The 18370-nt window shown below is 40.6% G+C and overlaps 1 protein-coding gene across 1 annotated transcript; it reads right to left on the reverse strand.

Annotated features, from left to right (window-relative positions):
* Nucleotides 1-832: 832 nt before the first annotated feature.
* Nucleotides 833-1927, reverse strand: LOC308073293 (nuclear factor 7, brain-like; the record flags this gene model as incomplete). Its single annotated transcript, XM_080412171.1, has 1 exon — nt 833-1927. One exon carries the CDS (start codon nt 1925-1927, stop codon nt 833-835), a length of 1095 nt encoding a protein of 364 aa, XP_080268297.1.
* Between the last annotated feature and the right edge of the window lie 16443 nt (nt 1928-18370).

An 18370-nucleotide genomic window follows, 5' to 3' on the forward strand; every position in this document is an offset into this window, starting at 1 on the left:
ACAACGGATGTACGCTTATGAGAAACAACACAAACTAGAAAATGTGCTCCTCGGAGCACAGGTCTCCGCCAGGCGAGGTGGTAAAAGAAAGTACTGTTCCTGATTAATCCTGTCTTACCTATTTATATTACATATTGTGATGTCACGTGAAGCTTGACCAATGTTAGCTGTGAGCGGACGGACACACACACGGACGGACAGAGGGTGAAACATACTCTCCACCATGCCTTCGGCCTGGCGGAGACAAAAATCAGCTGTGCTAATCAGACGGAGTTTTGGCAGAGCAGAGCCGGTTAAGTGGCTAGGCTAGCATTTTGCATGGGAAGTTTGCAGACGTAGTAGCTAAATTCAGCATTTTTTTCCCTATCTAATATCTTAATTACAATGAGATTGAGCTAAGTTTTGTTTCTCTATGTGTTCAGTTTGGGGAAAGTTGTCGAGCGCTGACTGGACTATAACAGAGATAACACTCGCATAAAGGTTGTTATAGCGAAATGCCCCACAATATGAAAACATTTGTATATGTTTTATTTTGATGGTAACCGTTATATAATCACAATATTACATGAGAGGGTGTGCGTTAACGTGATTATTGGCACGACAGTCAGGAACGAGGCCGAGCCGTATAATATTGCTTAAATGTTTTTTTTCTAGAGGTTCGGGCCACTACGTGGCCCTCACATCTAGAGTTCGGGCCGCTACGTGGCCCTCACACCGTTAAAGGCCTAAGAACAAATGGCACCCTTTTCACATTGGCCTATTATAGCGCCGCCAGGAGGCCACAATAACCTACCTGACCTGGCGGAGACCTGTGCTCTGAGGAGCACTTTTTCTAGTTAACACTGATCTTCCTTGGTAACATCTTCAGAGGGACACTATCAACATTATAAACAGATGGAAAGAGTGCGTCAGTGAAAGTGTGTGTGAAGGTGTGTAGGTGTGTGTTAGTATCAGGATCAGAGAAGGACAGCTTTCCTCTGTTCCAGTCCAGCTGGACTCTGATCCTCCAGGGTTTCTGCTTCCCTGAGAGAACAAGGATATTATTCTCTGTTCTGGAGACTGCTGAGTATTCACCATCATGTGAGTTTAGTGCCCAGTACTGACCCGTACTGTTTCCCCTACAGTCTCCCTTCCTCTGAATAGAACCTGCCGTCACACCTACACACCAGCGTCTATTTTCTCCAACCTCAACATCCCAGCTGTGAGTCACTGAGTTAAAGCCCTCAGAACCAAAGACGGAGAACCAGTAGTCAAACCTCTCTGGGTTGTTCGGAAGCTTCTGTTCCTCTCCGCATCTCACACTGGTCAGATCATCAGACAGGAACAGTCCGGGATGAGCAGTGATGGGGTCCAGAATCACAGGAGTGTAAGAGACAATGTCCTTCATCTTGTCCCAGACTCTAAAGGTCAGGTTGCCCAGGTGTTTGACCTCATCTATCAGTGCTGCTGAGTCCATCTGTGGGTCCTGCAGTGTGAGCTGAACTCTTTCCACTTTGGCCTTGTAGTTCTGCAAAGATAAGATGTGTTCAGCTCTCAGCTCCTCCTCTATGGCTCTGATTGTGTTTGAAAGAGTTGATATATCTATGTTCAGACCCTCAATCTTCTCCTTCATCAACTGACTCTTCTGCTGCTCTTCTTCCCTCAGTGCAGTGATCCTAGCCTCCTCTTCCTGTTGTAGAAACTGATGAAGCTTCTTAAACTGTTCCTTCATCTGCCTCTCTGTGTTCTGGGCCTGGATCTTAATGTGTTCTGCTGCTTGGTCACAGTTTGTTTTAACTCTATTAAAGATCTTCAGTTTCCCCTGTAAGAGCTTCAGTGATTCAGGGACTTCCTCCTCATGATCTATTTTCCTGTGTTTCTCCTCTAAAAAGGTCTCACACAGGTTCTTCAGGACCAGAACACAGGGAGGATCATCCATTGAAGCCATTTTACTACAAACTGGACACTTCCTTATTTCTTTCCTTTCGAGCCATTCCTGCTCCTTCCTTTCCAGCCATTCCTGCAGACAGGCTTTACAGAAGCTGTGGCTACATGACAGGAGAACAGGTTCTTTAAATATGTCATGACACACAGGACAGGATAAATCCTCTTCGGTTAAAGACAAATATAAAGCCATTTAGTCAGAAGTCAGAGCGTGGTGGTAAAAAAAAAAAACGTTTATTTAACGCCTCCTCAAGAATGCTCCCTTGAGTTTACTTCCACCTGGGTCTTGTTAAATCCAAGTTGTAACTGTTTAGCTTTCTGTGTTAATATGGAGGCAATGATGTTGCAGTGATGTAAATTCAGTTGTGCTGGCATCTGCATGGCGCAACTCTGACATCAATATGATATCATATTGACATCCAAATATGTATCAGTGATTTGGTGGAGCGGCGGGATTGACTTTATCAATACAAAACAATAAAAAATCCTACTCTTCAGTTTAGTGCAGCGATTCCCAACCTGTGGGACCAAATAATTGGTCAAATACTAAGATGTTATTGATAATATATAACATTGATATTAAAACATCAACGTGATATTAATAAATAGGAACTTAGACATGGTGAAAGGAAAATTTTACAACAGGTAGTTCTGACCAAGCAATGTGATTGGTTGAAATAGGCTCTCTACCTGTGCTCAAACGAGCATGACAGCACACCTAGCCGTTCTCAAATTAAACTAATCAAAATATAATAAAAGAAAGTACTGTTCCTGATTAATCCTGTCTTACCTATTTATATTACATATTGTGATCATATCACGTGAAGCTTGACCAATGTTAGCTGTGAGCGGACGGACACACACACGGACGGACAGAGGGTAAAACATACTCTCCACCATGCCTTCGGCCTGGCGGAGACAAAAACACAAGACACAAAGCCAGGTTGTGTTTGATGTTTCTTCAAGTTAAAGGGGAGTTTTTCCTTGCTGTTGTCGCCAAGTGCTTGCTCATAGGAGAATGTCTGGGTCTCTGAAGTGGTTCTGAACTTTTTCATGTCAAGGACCCCCAAATTAATATGGAAGCGGACCCCCATCTGAAAATTATGTTGTGCCAGGGACCCTCATACAAGATTTGTGTTGTTAAAATGTTTCAAGAATATTAAAAAATGTTTTTTTTCACCAAGATTTCTTGTTGTTGAAAATAGCCGATGTATATAGGGTTAAAGTGGTTAAACAGATTTTGATGCCATATTTGCACATTTTTATGGGGACCCCCTGGAAGCCCTTCAAGGACCACACTTTGACAGCACTCACTTGCAGCACACTTACGACAACAACTGCTGTTTCAACCACTGCTGTTTCATGTTAAGTGCCATGAGATAACATTTGTTGTAATTTGTTGTTACGTAAATAAACTTGACTTGATAAGAAAAAGAAGACTGTTTTGGCCGAATTCAACACTGAGTAGTGGAGGGGGGGGGGGGGGGGGTTACAGCAGTCTATCTGGACAGAATGCATGGGGGACATTTATTGTACAGACTCCTTCATACAGTGAAATAAAATCAGGTGCATGCCAGCTGACAGACAGAGAGTGTTGTGTGTACATTCATACACATGTGCGCACATACGCGCACACACACACACACACACACACACACACACACCTGGCAACATGCAGTATGTTGCCAGGCTCGGAGTTGGTGCCTAGGTGTCCTTGAGCAAGACACTGAACCCCTAATTGCTCCCGACAAGCAGGTTGGTGCCTTGCATGGTTTCCTCTGCAGTCGGTGTGTGTGTGTGAATGGGTGAATGTACAGTAATGCACAGTCATTGTAAAGCGTCTTGGATAAAAGGCGCTATATAAATGCGCCATTTGTATGAAAAGATGCCTTCATCCCCCTCCATCTTCAAGGTTCTCCCTTAACATGGCTGCCCTATTTCAGCTCACACACGCAGACATCATTCATTATACATAGTACACAGATGTACAGTACAAGCTCGCAGCGCAGCACGAAGTGACACGCTGTGAGCTTGTACATCTGCTATATTTGAATAGCCAACATATACAATATGGATAAAGGGCTTAACCCATTATATCCGGGAACGCATCTGAGTCATTTTTAAGATTTCTTTGGGCCATCAAAAAAACAGCCCAAATAATATATATTGTAGATCTGCTATTTTTGAAAAATATTGAAACATTTTGCAAATATTTGAATATGTATTATTTGAAAGCAAACATTTTAACTCAAAACTTTGCTTCTGGGCGTCCCTGGAACTAAATATTTTGAGATGGGGGTCTGCGGCCAAATACACATCAAATATTTTGTTCTAAATCCTAACAGTATGTTGCTATATAAGTTGGTGCTCCAACTTTTCCATGTCAAGGACAGCCAAAATGATATGCAAGCTCATAGTGCGGCACTCGGTGGCGCGCTATGAGCTTGTATATCTACTATTTTTTAATAGCCAAAGAAATCTTAAAATGACACAGATTCGTTCCCGGTCTTAACGGATTAAACATATAGTGTATAAACTATATATATATATATATTTTTTTTTTATATTAATGTTTAGCAATATCCTCACAGCGCTGAGAATCGCTGCTTTAAATGTCACAAATGTTGACACAATGTAGGCGTTGAACAGATGCTCTTTTCCAGAGTGACTCAGAGCAAACTAGAAAAAGTGCTCCTCGGAGCACAGGTCTCCGCCAGGTCAGGTAGGTTATTGTGGCCTCCTGGTGGCGCTATAATAGGCCAATGTGAAAAGGGTGCCATTTCTTCCTAGGCCTTGCACAGCAATCGGACACTGCATGCATGATTTGAGGCATTTTGTTCTAAAAATGTGTTTTGCTAAATTTGACCTGCTGGTGGCGCTATAACAGGCCAATGTTAAAAGGGTGGCATTTGTTCCTCAACGTAGTGCAAATGTGTGTTCAAAGTTTCACCGCAATCGGACGGTGCGTTCATGATTTGCGGCATTTTGTTCAAAACGGGCCACTCCTGTAAACATTACATGTCAATCTTAGCCAATCAGGATGGAATATGAAAAATCTAACAGATCCGTCTTGATCACATGGCTATAGAGATCATGTGTACCGATTTGCGTGAAATTTGGATCAAATCTGAAGGCTTAATATCACAAAATGTGTTTTACATAAGTCTGCCTCCTGGTGGCGCTATAAAAGGCAAATGTGAAAAATGCAGGGCAAAGGTTTTTCCTTGGCCTCTAGACAGTGTGCATACAAAGTTTTACACTGATCGGTGCAGTTATAGGTACAGTAAAAGCACGAATTGGCCTGTTACAGCGCCACCATGAGGCTGATTTGAACGTTTTCAAATGGCATTCCTTCCTCGGCCTAATGGGAATGTGTGTGCAAATGTTCACGGAAATTGCATGCTGTGTTCATGATTTGAGGCATTTTGTTCGAAACGGAGTACTCCTGCAAAATTTGAAAGCCATTTTTTGCCAATCAGGATGGAATATGAAAAATCTGAAATGAGCCGTTTCTTTAAATGACTATAGAGATACCGTGTACCGATTTGCCGGATTTTGGGCCAAAATCTGTAGGAGTACTGTCCAAAAATGTGTTTTGCACAAATCGGCCTCCTGGTGGCGCTATAAAAGGCCCATGTGAAAAATTTGGAGCAGAGGTTCTGCTCTGGCATCCAGGGACTGTGTGTGCACAGTTTCGCTGCGATCAAGCCAACGGTGGCAGAGATTAGCTGTACACAAAATGACAGAATGACGGACGGACGGACACACGGACACACGGACGGACGGACAGGGGCGAAAACATACTCTCGCCATGCCTTTCGGCCTGGCGGAGACAATAAAACCTGGTGAAACACTTGTGTGCATTAGCGCAAGATGAGGATACAGGAAACATTCAGTCTAAATGTCCAGTTTGCTAACCTTCACAACTACTACTACTTTTGTATTTGAAACTTTAAATTTCTCTAAATATTATAAACTTTCACGACAGCTTAAGTACAAAAATATATCATTTATGAAAAGGCAACTATAGTAGCCTATACAGTGAAGTCGGACTGAATGACTGAAACCTTGTATTGTGAATTGTACTTCCATGTACTGTTTCTCATGTCTCATGTCTAAATAAAGTACATCAATTCAACGTCTTTTCTTTTATATATATATATAGGTCGCAGCACAATTTACGGTACACTAATTTGACATAATAAGCCGTTATTACAAATAATGTGTTTCTTATTAGCAATAATGTTTTGTTATCAGAAAGAAACAAACGTTGTTATACCCTTATTTTCCACTATTATCCCTTAATTATGTTCTAATTAGAAATTGAATGAAACGTAACAAAAGGCGTTATTTGAAATGGTGTTCTCCGCTATTCGACAGATTCCTATAGGAGGCTAACAAAGCCTAATAAGACCTAACAAAGCCCAATAAGACCTAACAAAGCCTAATAAGAAATACAAGTTCTTTATAATGCCTAATGTTAATGTTATTTCCACTTACTTGACCGTCACATTACAACCCCGCAACTACTAACTACACGATGTGACGTTAGGCTACCATTAGTCTACTGTAAGGGTTTCGTTAGAACAAATGTGTTCTTTATTAGGCCTTTATTTAATGTTATTTCCACTTACTTCAAGTTACTTTACATCTAATTACAACAGAACTGTACCGTAAATTGTACATCAGCCATTCCGGGCTAACTTCATGACACATTATATTCTTCCTACCTTTTTGCTTAATAAAAAATATTGTGTTGTTATTAGGAACAAATTACCTCTCATTAATACAGAACTGTACCGTAAATTGTACATCAGCTATTCTGTGCCAACATCAGGACACATACCTTATTGCTTCTTAACACATAATATGTACTTATTAGAAACAAATGACCTGTCATTACTACAGAACTGTACCGTAAATTGTACATCAGCTATTCTGTGCCAACATCAGGACACATACCTTATTGCTTCTTAACAAATAATATGTACTTATTAGAAACAAATTAACTCTCATTACTACAGAACTGTACCGTAAATTGTACATCAGCCATTTCGGGCTAACTTCATGACACATTATACTTCTGCCTACCTTTTTGCTTAATACAAATTATTATGTTGTTATTAGGAACAAATTACTTCTCATTACTACAGAACTGTACCGTAAATTGTACACCAGCCAGTCCATGCTAACGTCATGAAAGGAGAATGCATGCTCGTTATATATCAATATTAGCTGATTATTAGTCTAATTTCTGACAAACTGTAGGCCTACTTCCAAATAACTTACCTGCTCCAGAAATGTTATGGAAGCCCATTGCACATGACTGCTATACTGCTCACTATTACATATTATAAAACATGAGGCATATTAACTTAGGCTACTTTCTCAATACATTTGGCTAGGTGAAGACAAAATAGCCTAAACACACCCTAGTGGCTGGTTGCTGTATAGGTCATAACATCAACTCGGAAAGCTTAATAAATTGAAACAATTGCTGCAGCTTATTTTATTTTCACTCACTGCAAAATAAGCCATTTTGACAATGAAATCCAGTATTATGGACACATTTCTTTTAAGCTTTTGCCACTCCAAGCACTTTATGAAAAAAAAAAACTAAAACAAACCTTGACAATTAACAATAATACATTTCTCTGACAAACGTTGAATAAAATATATAAAACAAGTGTCCGAAAATCTTTATATTCCAAAACGATCCCGGTGTTGCTTCTCACACTGGACGTTAGCTCAGCTAGCATGAGAGGCTAACAACAGTGTAACTCGAGACGCCTGCTTACTACAGTAACGTTAAACCAGGACTCGTCTTGACTCCAAACAGGATAAATATTAAACACTATCAATACAGATGAGTAAACTCATTCATCACTTATGCACTTAGTGGTACGATTGTCACATAATGATCCCGTTTAAATACACTATGTGAGTCCTTCAGACACACTAAAACCTCTCCGTCTAAAATTGGCTAAGCACACACACATCCCAGCTCGTCCCGCCCCCAACCAATCATATGCTTGGAAAAGTGATGGACCGTCATAAAGACCAATCAGTCAACAAGTTAGATAGCCCCTACAGGAGCTACAAGTTAGACTGATCTCTTAAAGTGGTACTAGCTTCTAAAGACCTGTTGACTTATTAAATTGCCTGCCTACTACTAAGGTTTTGAAATAGGCACATATTAACGCTGGGGAAATTACCCAGGGGTTACAAACATAATCATTTTTATTAAGCAAAAAAGGTAGGAAGAATATAATGTGTCATGAAGTTAGCCCGGAATGGCTGATGTACAATTTACGGTACAGTTCTGTTGTAATTATATGTAAAGTAACTTGAAGTAAGTGGAAATAACATTAAATAAAGGCCTAATAAAGAACACATTTGTTCTAACGAAACCCTTACAGTAGACTAATAGTAGCCTAACATCACATCGTGTAGTTAGTAGTTGCGGGGTTCTTATTAGGCTTTGTTAGGTCTTATTAGGCTTTGTTAGGTCTGTTACGTTTCATTCAATTTCTAATTAGAACATAATTAAGGGATAATAGTGGAAAATAAGGGTATAACAACGTTTGTTTCTTTCTAATAAAAAAACATTATTGCTAATAAGAAACACATTATTTGTAATAACGGCTTATTATGTCAAATTAGTGTACCGTAAATTGTGCTGCGACCTATATATATATATATATTGTTGCTGTCCTTATATGGCCGTGACACGGCCTCTATCTCTCGCGCTCTCATTCTTTTTCTGTATGTAATGTTTTATATAATAAAAAAAAAGTTTTATATATAAATATTGCGGGTTTTAGCGCATCATCCCGCGGGTTCATTTTATTATTTAATGATGAAATTAACCCGCGGGATGCGGCGGGAGTAAATGTTAAATGAACCCGTGGGATGACGCGGGACAGAATGGGATTTAATTTTTTCTTGCGGGAGGGAGCGGCGGTCAGTAATTAACTGCGGGATCCGGCCATGGTTGAACCCCTGTGGATTGATCTGCGACGTGTTTTTGTTGACTGTTTTTGTCGAGTTTATATACCGTCACCTATTACAAATAGCGGGCCACTTCCGTCTAACGGTACGCTTGCTTTCACATTGCAGCGTACCGTAGCCAAATACGCATGATCCGGATCCGAGACTGTCGGTGATCCGTTTCGGGGAACGATATGCAACATTCACACTAGCGCGACACCTGCCAAGCGGTCTGGAGTGCGCACCCGAGACCATAGTGTGAAGCCACTCCCATAACTTCACAAAGCGCTCTTATTTTGATGTCCACCGACCAGAAGTCAAGGGTTTACGTTCGTCTGACTTGACACGTGTTAAGCTTTGACCGTTCAATAAACAAACGGAGGTACTGGACTGCTGCTGCTGTTTTGAACTGATACTGATATAAGGAAGGCTTTACAAGTTGCTTCTTGTATTTTCACACGTCGGTTGGGGACAAGTAGGGATCTGCAGCACATGTGAAAAAAGTCAGCGGGTGTTTTTGTTTTATATCGCGGGTGGGATGCAAGCAGCCATGCTCGTCATCAACTCCACATTCTCACAAACGTATCTCTTCACACTAGATTCCAAACGTGATTTTGCAACCCGGTGATTTATATATCGTCAGTGTCCGGAACCAGATAACTCCATTTTCAGTTTTTTTTTTTTTTTTTTTCATAAATCAACGCTATTGAACACCCTTTACGTCTGTGTAAAAAATCAAAACATTTGAACCAATGAAAAGTATTAAAAAGCGCCTCTGACGAAAACTCCCAACTCCATTGGATCCTCAAACTGTCCGTCAAAAACAAACAACTCCCCTCTCTCCTCTACAGAGCTGCCTTTTAACAGCATGAGTAGACTAGAGCGCACTGCGCAGTGAACGAGGAGGAGGATCACGTTACAAACTCCCCGTAGTCTGTTAAAACTATGCAGTGTACCTGTTTATCAAACTTAGCACTGACGCTAATGTTATGAAAACAAGTAATTATATTTCTAAAATCTATGAAGTGTTCAATGAGGAGAGCAACGTGACAAGAAGAAAGGCATTCATAGCATTTCTGTCGCGCTGAAACCTCTCCCTCAGCAGCAAGTGGAGCTAGTGTTTGGACAACAACTCCATTTCTGCTTGATTTCTGCTCGTCTGAAACTACTATCTCCACTAGCGCTGGGTAAAGTGTTGATTTACCCGCGATTTGGGTAAAGTGTTGATAATATAATGACACATGCAAGTATACAATATATAAAGTCACTATACCAACTTTGATGAGGCAGTATTTATTTGTTTTAAAAATATAAGGTTTTCTTCATTTCCTGAAAAACTTATATTTTGTTTTCTCGTTTCCTGAACAATGAGCGTTTTGGAGTTAGCGGTTTCAGGCTGAACAGCAGAGATATATAACTAGTTGTGTGCCCGTGTCTTCAGTATTATGCGAGCTTGTAGATTAGCTGTTTTCGCCGCGTCGCAGGTTCAGTGTGTGTGTGTGTGGTGGGAGAGAGGGAGAGGGGGAGACGGAGCGCCTAAAGACGGATATCTCGTGTTGTGTTGTATAGCGAACAAAAAACTGTTGCATCCCCACTCAAAATACGCACCTGCCCGTCGGGCAACCAGATAGCAAATTTCACCTGCCCTACCATTTGATTTACCTGCCCCGGGCAGGCGGGCAGGCGTTATAGTGTCAGCCCCTTAAATCCAATTAGCTACATTTCATGCGTGCTGCTTTCATATTTTCGTACACTTTGTATTTGTATTTGTATCATCACGTCAATAGTTATGCCATTAGTGCTCTTACGCGATATGCGTCTAATTCTTCCACTTACACAGCACATGCGTGGACACGAATAAGATGACAGCCGTAGCGCTCACACACACGCTCTCTCTCTCTCTCTCTCTCTCTCTCACACACACACTCGGTTGCTTGGGATGGGCACATTATCAAATGAAATCAATATTGTTTTGAGGCAGTGGTCGTGGACCACGTCCACACCAATGCAACTCCTTGCAACTCCTTGCAACCATTATCCCCAATGGCAGTTGCAAGGAGTTGCATTGGTGCAGTCTGGCCTTAACATGTATTACAGCTAAGGCTACATTTATGAGGCATTCTGGACCTTAATGGGGTCTTAACTATAAGGTTAAGCAACCCTTGATCTTGCATACTTTAAGTAAAGTCCATATTCTTAACTCTGCCCTTTGGCCTCAGGTAAATGTTTCTGCTTGTGAGAGAGAGTCTCTCTCTCTCTCTCTCTCACAAGCAGAAACATTTACCTGAGGCCAAAGGGCAGAGTTAAGAACATTATGTTGATTGATGGTGTACTGGTGGTCTTCTGTGAGAGAGGTGTTATATGATGAATGGACGATGGAGCGATTGAAGAAGAGAAAGGTATGATAGAACTATACAGTGACATGACCCTGACCTCTGAACATTTACTCTATTAAAACTATCAGTACTCAAATGTCACTCTGGGGGAAATTATTGTAATGTTTCCAAAATATATATGTGAGGATGTGCCATTTACTAGGTTGCAACCAGAAGGTGTATTTATTCACCAGATAATACATACAGGAACATGGACACCACAGTAGCTCTTCACCCTCAACAGACCTCTCATCAACTGTGGCAAGAGACAGCATTTTACGCTCAGCTGAGCTAATGAGCCAGCTTGGACCATACCACTATAAGGGGTGTTCTAACTCAGAGCATAACATAAATAAACATACAATACATAAATAAACACACCATAAATACTTAAATACCCTTAACCCCCACAAGTATATTAAAACTGACTGAACTACAAAATACTCTTTCCCCTCTACTACAACCATAAGCAACTCTAAAACACATCACAAACCCCCTCTGCCATTCTGACTTGGTCCAGCCCAATTACACTGGACAGAACGGCTCCACTTGAACAGTAAAGGTCCTTACACACCGGGGCGATTTTTTTCATGCGAATAATACGTTTTTTTTTAAAACCTTATAAAGTCAATGCAAGCTTCCACACCAGTTTCGCGGAGCGAAAAAAGCGTCTTTTAATTATTCGGAACGAGTCCGAATTTTGCGTATATTCGCATATTCGCCGGTGTGTAACCGCCTTAACTGTTAAGATTCCAATCATCACTCAACATTACCCATCTTACACCATACATACAGTACTGTATTGCACTCAAGTCTCTATTGCACTCATTCTATTCTACACATTGCATTGCTCCTCCTGATTACCACTAAACATTTGTCTCCAGGTGGAACTACTTAGCTGAGTGGCCAGCTCAACAAACAGGAAACTCAATTCAAAATGTTCAGTTAAAAATGTATTCAATCAACAATAAAATCAGGACTGTGCAAAATACAACTATGCAAATAATTAAAGTGCCAATATCTAAAGTGCCCATATGCTGTGCAAATATTGTTCAAGTACATGTTTAACATAGTAACAGAGGTCCTCTCTGTTACAATATACAGCAGTTTGATTGATTGATTAATTGATTGAATACTTTATTAGCAAGTTTAGGAAACGGTACAGCAGTGCAGTTACAAAAGCTATGCTAAAAGGATAACACAAAATGCCCCAGGGGGCTTGTTTCCATTGAAGTCCTTTATACTCAATTTATCTAGACATAAAATCTATTAATACATTTGGCTAATTCAGCACTTCCTTTTGTGTCCTCTTATCACTGTCCTCTTTTCAATGTAGCTATGTTCTACCAAAAGAACATGTCAAATGTTCAGACAAAGTTCGCCACAACGTCCATCATACATATAGGCTTTGTTTCGTCTACTTTTAATTGTTCACTATACATTTGGCTCTTTGGGACATATTTATTCATACTTATTTTATTTCAGCAATATTTCGGCTCAGTACGAACCACACCGGAAGGGAACGCTGCTAGCGAGATTAGCCAAAATGGCTAATAGTAATTAAACATTTGCCACTTACTATGTCTTTGCAGTCACTCGCTATAATGTCCGTATTCCATATACTTAGCCACCCCAGTCACGTTAATATTTCCGTAATTTTCATGTCATGCACATCCCAATGAAAACATTAACCACGTTATCGTCTTTTATGGGCACACAAGCAACACAAGGTCTATGAAAACAAGCCCAAAAGAAGTGAGTAATAATGTTGCACTTACTATCTTCTCTTTGCAGTCACTCGCGGTAATATCCGTACGCCAATATAGGGACCAAGTTGCGGTAATATTTCTGTAATGTTTATGTCATGTACATCCCAAAGACAACATTATTAATGTTTGATGATGATGATGAAGTGTAAAGGTCCTTACACACCGGGGCGATTTTTTCGTGCGAATAATACGCTTATTTTTAAAACCTTATAAAGTCAATGCAAGCGTACATGGCGCGAAAGAGCGGAAAAGCGAAGCGAAAAAGCGTCTTTTAATTATTCGGAACGAGTCCGAATTTTGCGTATATTCGCCACATTCGCCGGTGTGTAAGGACCTTTAGCATGCGTCTTTAAAAATGTCCGGGGCGGAAACACTACTGCAAAAAAGTAGTTCCGCCCCAATGTAGCAGCAAGTAGGTAGGAAACAAAAAACTTCAAACTGACACAGGGGCACTTATAAGGTGCACATCTTTGTCCAGCTCGCTCTGATGCCTTTGTATGGTAAATACAACCGTTGAAAACTAGTTGACAAGCAGTCTATCTGTCTGTAAATTGTGATACAATCGTGGATCGTGATTCTGCCTCACAAAAATTGTGATATGATATTTTGGCCATATTGCCCACCCCTATGAATAGCTAGCATGCCCATATATGGGCAATTTGGCATATACTCATGACATCAGGGATCTCCATACATGGGAATAAAAGGGACAACGACTGACAAATACAGAGATCTCCATATATGGCCATAAAAGGGACAAGGACTGACAGACACAGATCTCCATATATGGCCATATCTGTCACATCGGCAGTGGCACGTAGGTGTCGAACTCTAGAGGTGAGAGCCGCATAGCAGCCCCAATTTCTAGTACATTACATATCAGCAACAATACTAAAAGCAATTCAAGATATCTTTACAAAAAAAGGGGGGTGTGGGCGAGGGGCAGAGGATGACACTCCAATGGGGGTCCTTCCTACGGAAGCTTGCACAGGGAGTGTGTTGTTTGACTCTCAGGGGGCAAGACAGTAGGGGATAAGATTACCTAAATCAAGTTATAATTTGAGGAAAGCCATGTTTTTAGGTCAGGATCTGAGGTCAGTAAGTGAATGTGGAAATTATACTTTTAATGGCATACTGTCATAATGTTTACAGAGACATAACAGACAGTAAGGATGTTAGTGAGCTGACCTAGTGGTAAATTGGGACTTTTACTGTTTTGGTACTTACCAGCTCCACTCAGCTGAGTATGGGGATGTATTCTCCCTGTTTGTTTGACCAGCCCCAGCTGCACCACACTTTACCCTTGCCTCGTCCATGACCCAGCTGCACCACACTTTACCTCTGCCTCTGCCTCAGCAGTCAGCACCACCACAAAAAAGGCCTCCTCAAGACAAAGGAATTTGTTCATTATTCATCCCTTAGGAACTGTAGCTTGCACGAAACCAGAGACCTCAACTCTGGAAATATTAAACCGCAGTGTTTCTCAACGAGTGGGGAGATTGAACTAAATTGTGGTTCTGACCCAGTCAAGACCCACACGATGGGCAAAGAACAGCTTTATCAGAGGAGCTTTCTTTTAAGTCATAAATTGGGGTCTTTTATGGTCATGGCAAAATTCAAGTCCTATAGTTCAAAAGTAGTTGAAAACTCCAAATGTAGTATTAAGATAGTACACAACAGAGGCCGAGACTATGCCCCGTCTGTACATCCGTCCGTCCGTGTGTCCGTGTGTGTGTCCGTCCGTCTGTGAACAACTAATCTCAGGCACCGTTGGCCCGATCGACATGAAATTGTGCACACACACTCCCTGGATACCAGAGCAGAACCTCTGCCCCAAATTTTTCACATCGGCCTGTTATAGCACCACCAGGAAACAGTTTTTTGCAAAAAAAAAAGATTTTAATAGTATGTGTGTCCAAACATCACGCAAATCGGTACACATTATGTCTATAGTCATGTGATCGAGACGGATCTGTCCGATTTTTAATCGTCCATCCTGACGGGTTAAGATTGGCATCTAAAGTTTGCAGGAGTGGCTTGTCCCACAAATCAACATTTTGTGCAATAACTTCATCAACATTAATCCCTCAACTTCTACAGATTCCACTCACCTCTATAATGAACGAATTCCGAACATTGCTGCTGGCCCACATAACCTACCTGACCTGGCGGAGACCTGTGCTCTGAGGAGCTCTTTTTCTAGTTTTTTTTAATAAAAACACTTTGTCTGGACAGAGCACACCACATAACACACTTGCTTGAACTAATCGCTAATCTCCTGGACACTCCTTGTAAAAAGCCTAGGAAAAAGGAAATAGTAGGGGATTCCCTGTCACTAACTTTCTCTCAAGCAGCTAGCAATGACTTAACATGTATCCTCGAGAATTTGGTTTCATCCATTACCTTGTCAGAGGAGGTGAGTTGGCAGATTTCCCAAAGCCTTCTGAGTACATCTAAAAGATATGATGTATACATGCTGGTAATTTGTCCATAGTGAAATTTGAACATGGACAGAAATGTCCATGCTATACATGCTGCTACGGAGTCACTAATTCCCGTTTCCAAGAGATACTAGATGGTTGAAAAGCCGCGCAGTAGATAGGAATATCCTTACACACATCGAGGAAATGATATGCAACAATAATGGAGTTAATGAAATAATGATGTGATGCTGAAATACTTTTGATTGATTGATTGAATATTTTATTAGACAGAAATACAAACAGTTACATGCTGAAATACTAACCGTATGGGGAAATTTAAAAAGGAAACATGAGGGCATGAGATGAAAATAATATATAAAGGCTGTATGAGCACTTAAACAAGTTAAACTTTAACTGTTGATGATCTTAAGGGAGCAATTCAACTGCATTGACTTAATATTAGAATGGATGATAATTTTATTTTACTGTACAAAATAAAATGTAATTAAATATGGCACTTAAATAAAGCATGGTGAAACATTTGTATTGTCTATCATTTTGTTACTATTTTCTTAAATTTGTGATTTCTGCATTGAAATGGATTAATCATTTCAAAATAAATTGAATCAAATGGTGATATTTAGATGCAATGAATTGTTTCCCAAAGAATCATAATCAAACTGAATCATGGTGAGATCAGAGATTTACACCCCTACTAAATTATAATAACAACCAGCAAGTAATAAAAACTAAGCCGTTGCCCGTTGGGAATGATGCGATGCCCTTTGGGAACGATGCCCGGTGGGAACGATGCCTTTTGGGAACGATGAAAGTACCGCACACACATGCGCAGAGATTTTGTGCATTTATAGAATGGGTCAAAACGAGGGCAGAGTAAAATGGTACCTTGGTGAGAGCCAGTAAGAAAGGAAAGTGCTAAAATATTTACTGGCCTGTTAATGATTTTCCTGTTAAACATAAAGTTCAAACTACTGTAAACATTAACCTCAGCTGTCCAGCCTGGACATTTCCCCCATATAGCTGAGTAGCTGTCATTAATATTCATCTGCATTGTATCACGTCTGTCATTTACTTTTGCAAGTAAGCTATGCGAGGATTTGTAAATGCTGAGTGTGTGTGTGTATCAAGCATTCCAAGTGCTCTCTGAACATGGAAGTCTGCTATTAATTATCCAATTTCTGCAGCTGCATAATTAGACTTATGGGTATAGAAATGCAAACCATAGAACAGCGATTCCTAACCTGTGGGCTGGGCTGTGAGGATATTTCAAGTGACCCCCAAATAATTGGCAAAACACTAAGATTGCATTGATGACATAACATTAAAATTGGAAGTGATGACACAAAGAAATGAGCAGACAAAATTGGAACTGGACAAAATTGGAACTGGAACACTATAAAAATGAAGCTGATAAATGGGTACTCTCTCTTGATTGGCTGAAAGTTTGTCACCTACCTGAAAATGTATTTTCTGTTTATTAAAGAGCTGGAGAGATGGGGAGACTTGTGTTACTGAACAAACGCTCTAGAGCAATTATAACTATTAGATATAGTGCTTTAACCAAAAACCTTTTTGTTTTAACCAAAAAATATCTTACCTTACCTTTAAAGTAATACTAGGTAACCTTTTCAACAAAACTAAAGTTAAATTGTATATCTTTTGTGAGTGGCAGCTCACAACACCCACTCCATGAATTTCACCCCCGAAAGCCTATTATAAACTATTTTCTATTGAAACGGTGGTTAGGTTAGCCATTCCCGTGAAAATGACGTCATCCGGCCGGAAAACGGAAACGGAAATGCACCGGTTTCCTGTTTGGCCAGGAACTACCGCACCGGTTTCCTGTTTGGCCAGGAACTACCGCGCTAATAACAAAAAGGAATCTCACGCTGTTTTTAAGAGATTGTAGGATTTGAGGATCGAAAAACAACAGAAAAAGAAAACACAGCTCACGGTAACTAAAGCTCCACTGGCTAAGAGAAACGATCCACAGATAGTATAAAACAATTAAAAGAACGCTTTTTGAAACGCTTCCGTCTTCCGGTGAAAACAAATGGAATTCTGGGTAACGCAGGAATAAACGAACGGCCTGCAGTGACAGTAATGACCGGCAGAGGCTGCTAAAAATCGTTATTTGTGGACCTGCATTGTAGTATTTTAAGTTGTCAGATGGGTGGGCCGCGATTTTTAGGTGGGCCCTGATTCAGATTATATAGACCAATTATTTGTTTACCAGACTGAATGCACAGGTGATTGTTTCATGCAATCAATTCCCATCATATTGTTTCGGGGTGCGCTGGTTTCAGTACATTCAACCTCCTCTTGTGTGTTGGCTAGTGAGGCTCATCCTAGCGAGACATGACAGAATGGGTTTCATTTGGTGCTGGCCTGCGCCTGCATACTGGTTCTTATCAGTGTGACGTCGTCTGTTAAGGGGTCTATAGGAACACCTGCCATATAATCAACATCATCTCTTAGAGAAGGCTGTGATTCGCTCTGACTCAACTTTCAATGGCAAATGACAAATGTGATTTTTCAGCTAGTAAGGAAATGTAAAGGCCATGTCAATACAGCCAATACAAAGCAAACTCAAGCGATATGCATCCTATGCAAATGTACTTTATTTTGTTATTTTCTGCTCTATTCTATTTGGACAATTCAGTCTCCTGTCATCCAGAAAAACGCTTTCACACGTTTCACACAGTGCACCACACACGGCCATTAGCATTGCGGTAACAAAGCTGGAACTGATCCGTCTGTGGTGTCATGTGGACACGTTGCTTCTGTACACATGAGAGCTCAGGCAACAATAACATTCTTCTCCCACTCTCCCATTCCAAATCACTGGAATGCAGGAATGTGCTTTGTC

Source organism: Gymnoscopelus braueri (assembly GCF_963280865.1).
Source record: "Gymnoscopelus braueri genome assembly, chromosome: 18".
NCBI classification, from domain to species: domain Eukaryota; kingdom Metazoa; phylum Chordata; class Actinopteri; order Myctophiformes; family Myctophidae; genus Gymnoscopelus; species Gymnoscopelus braueri.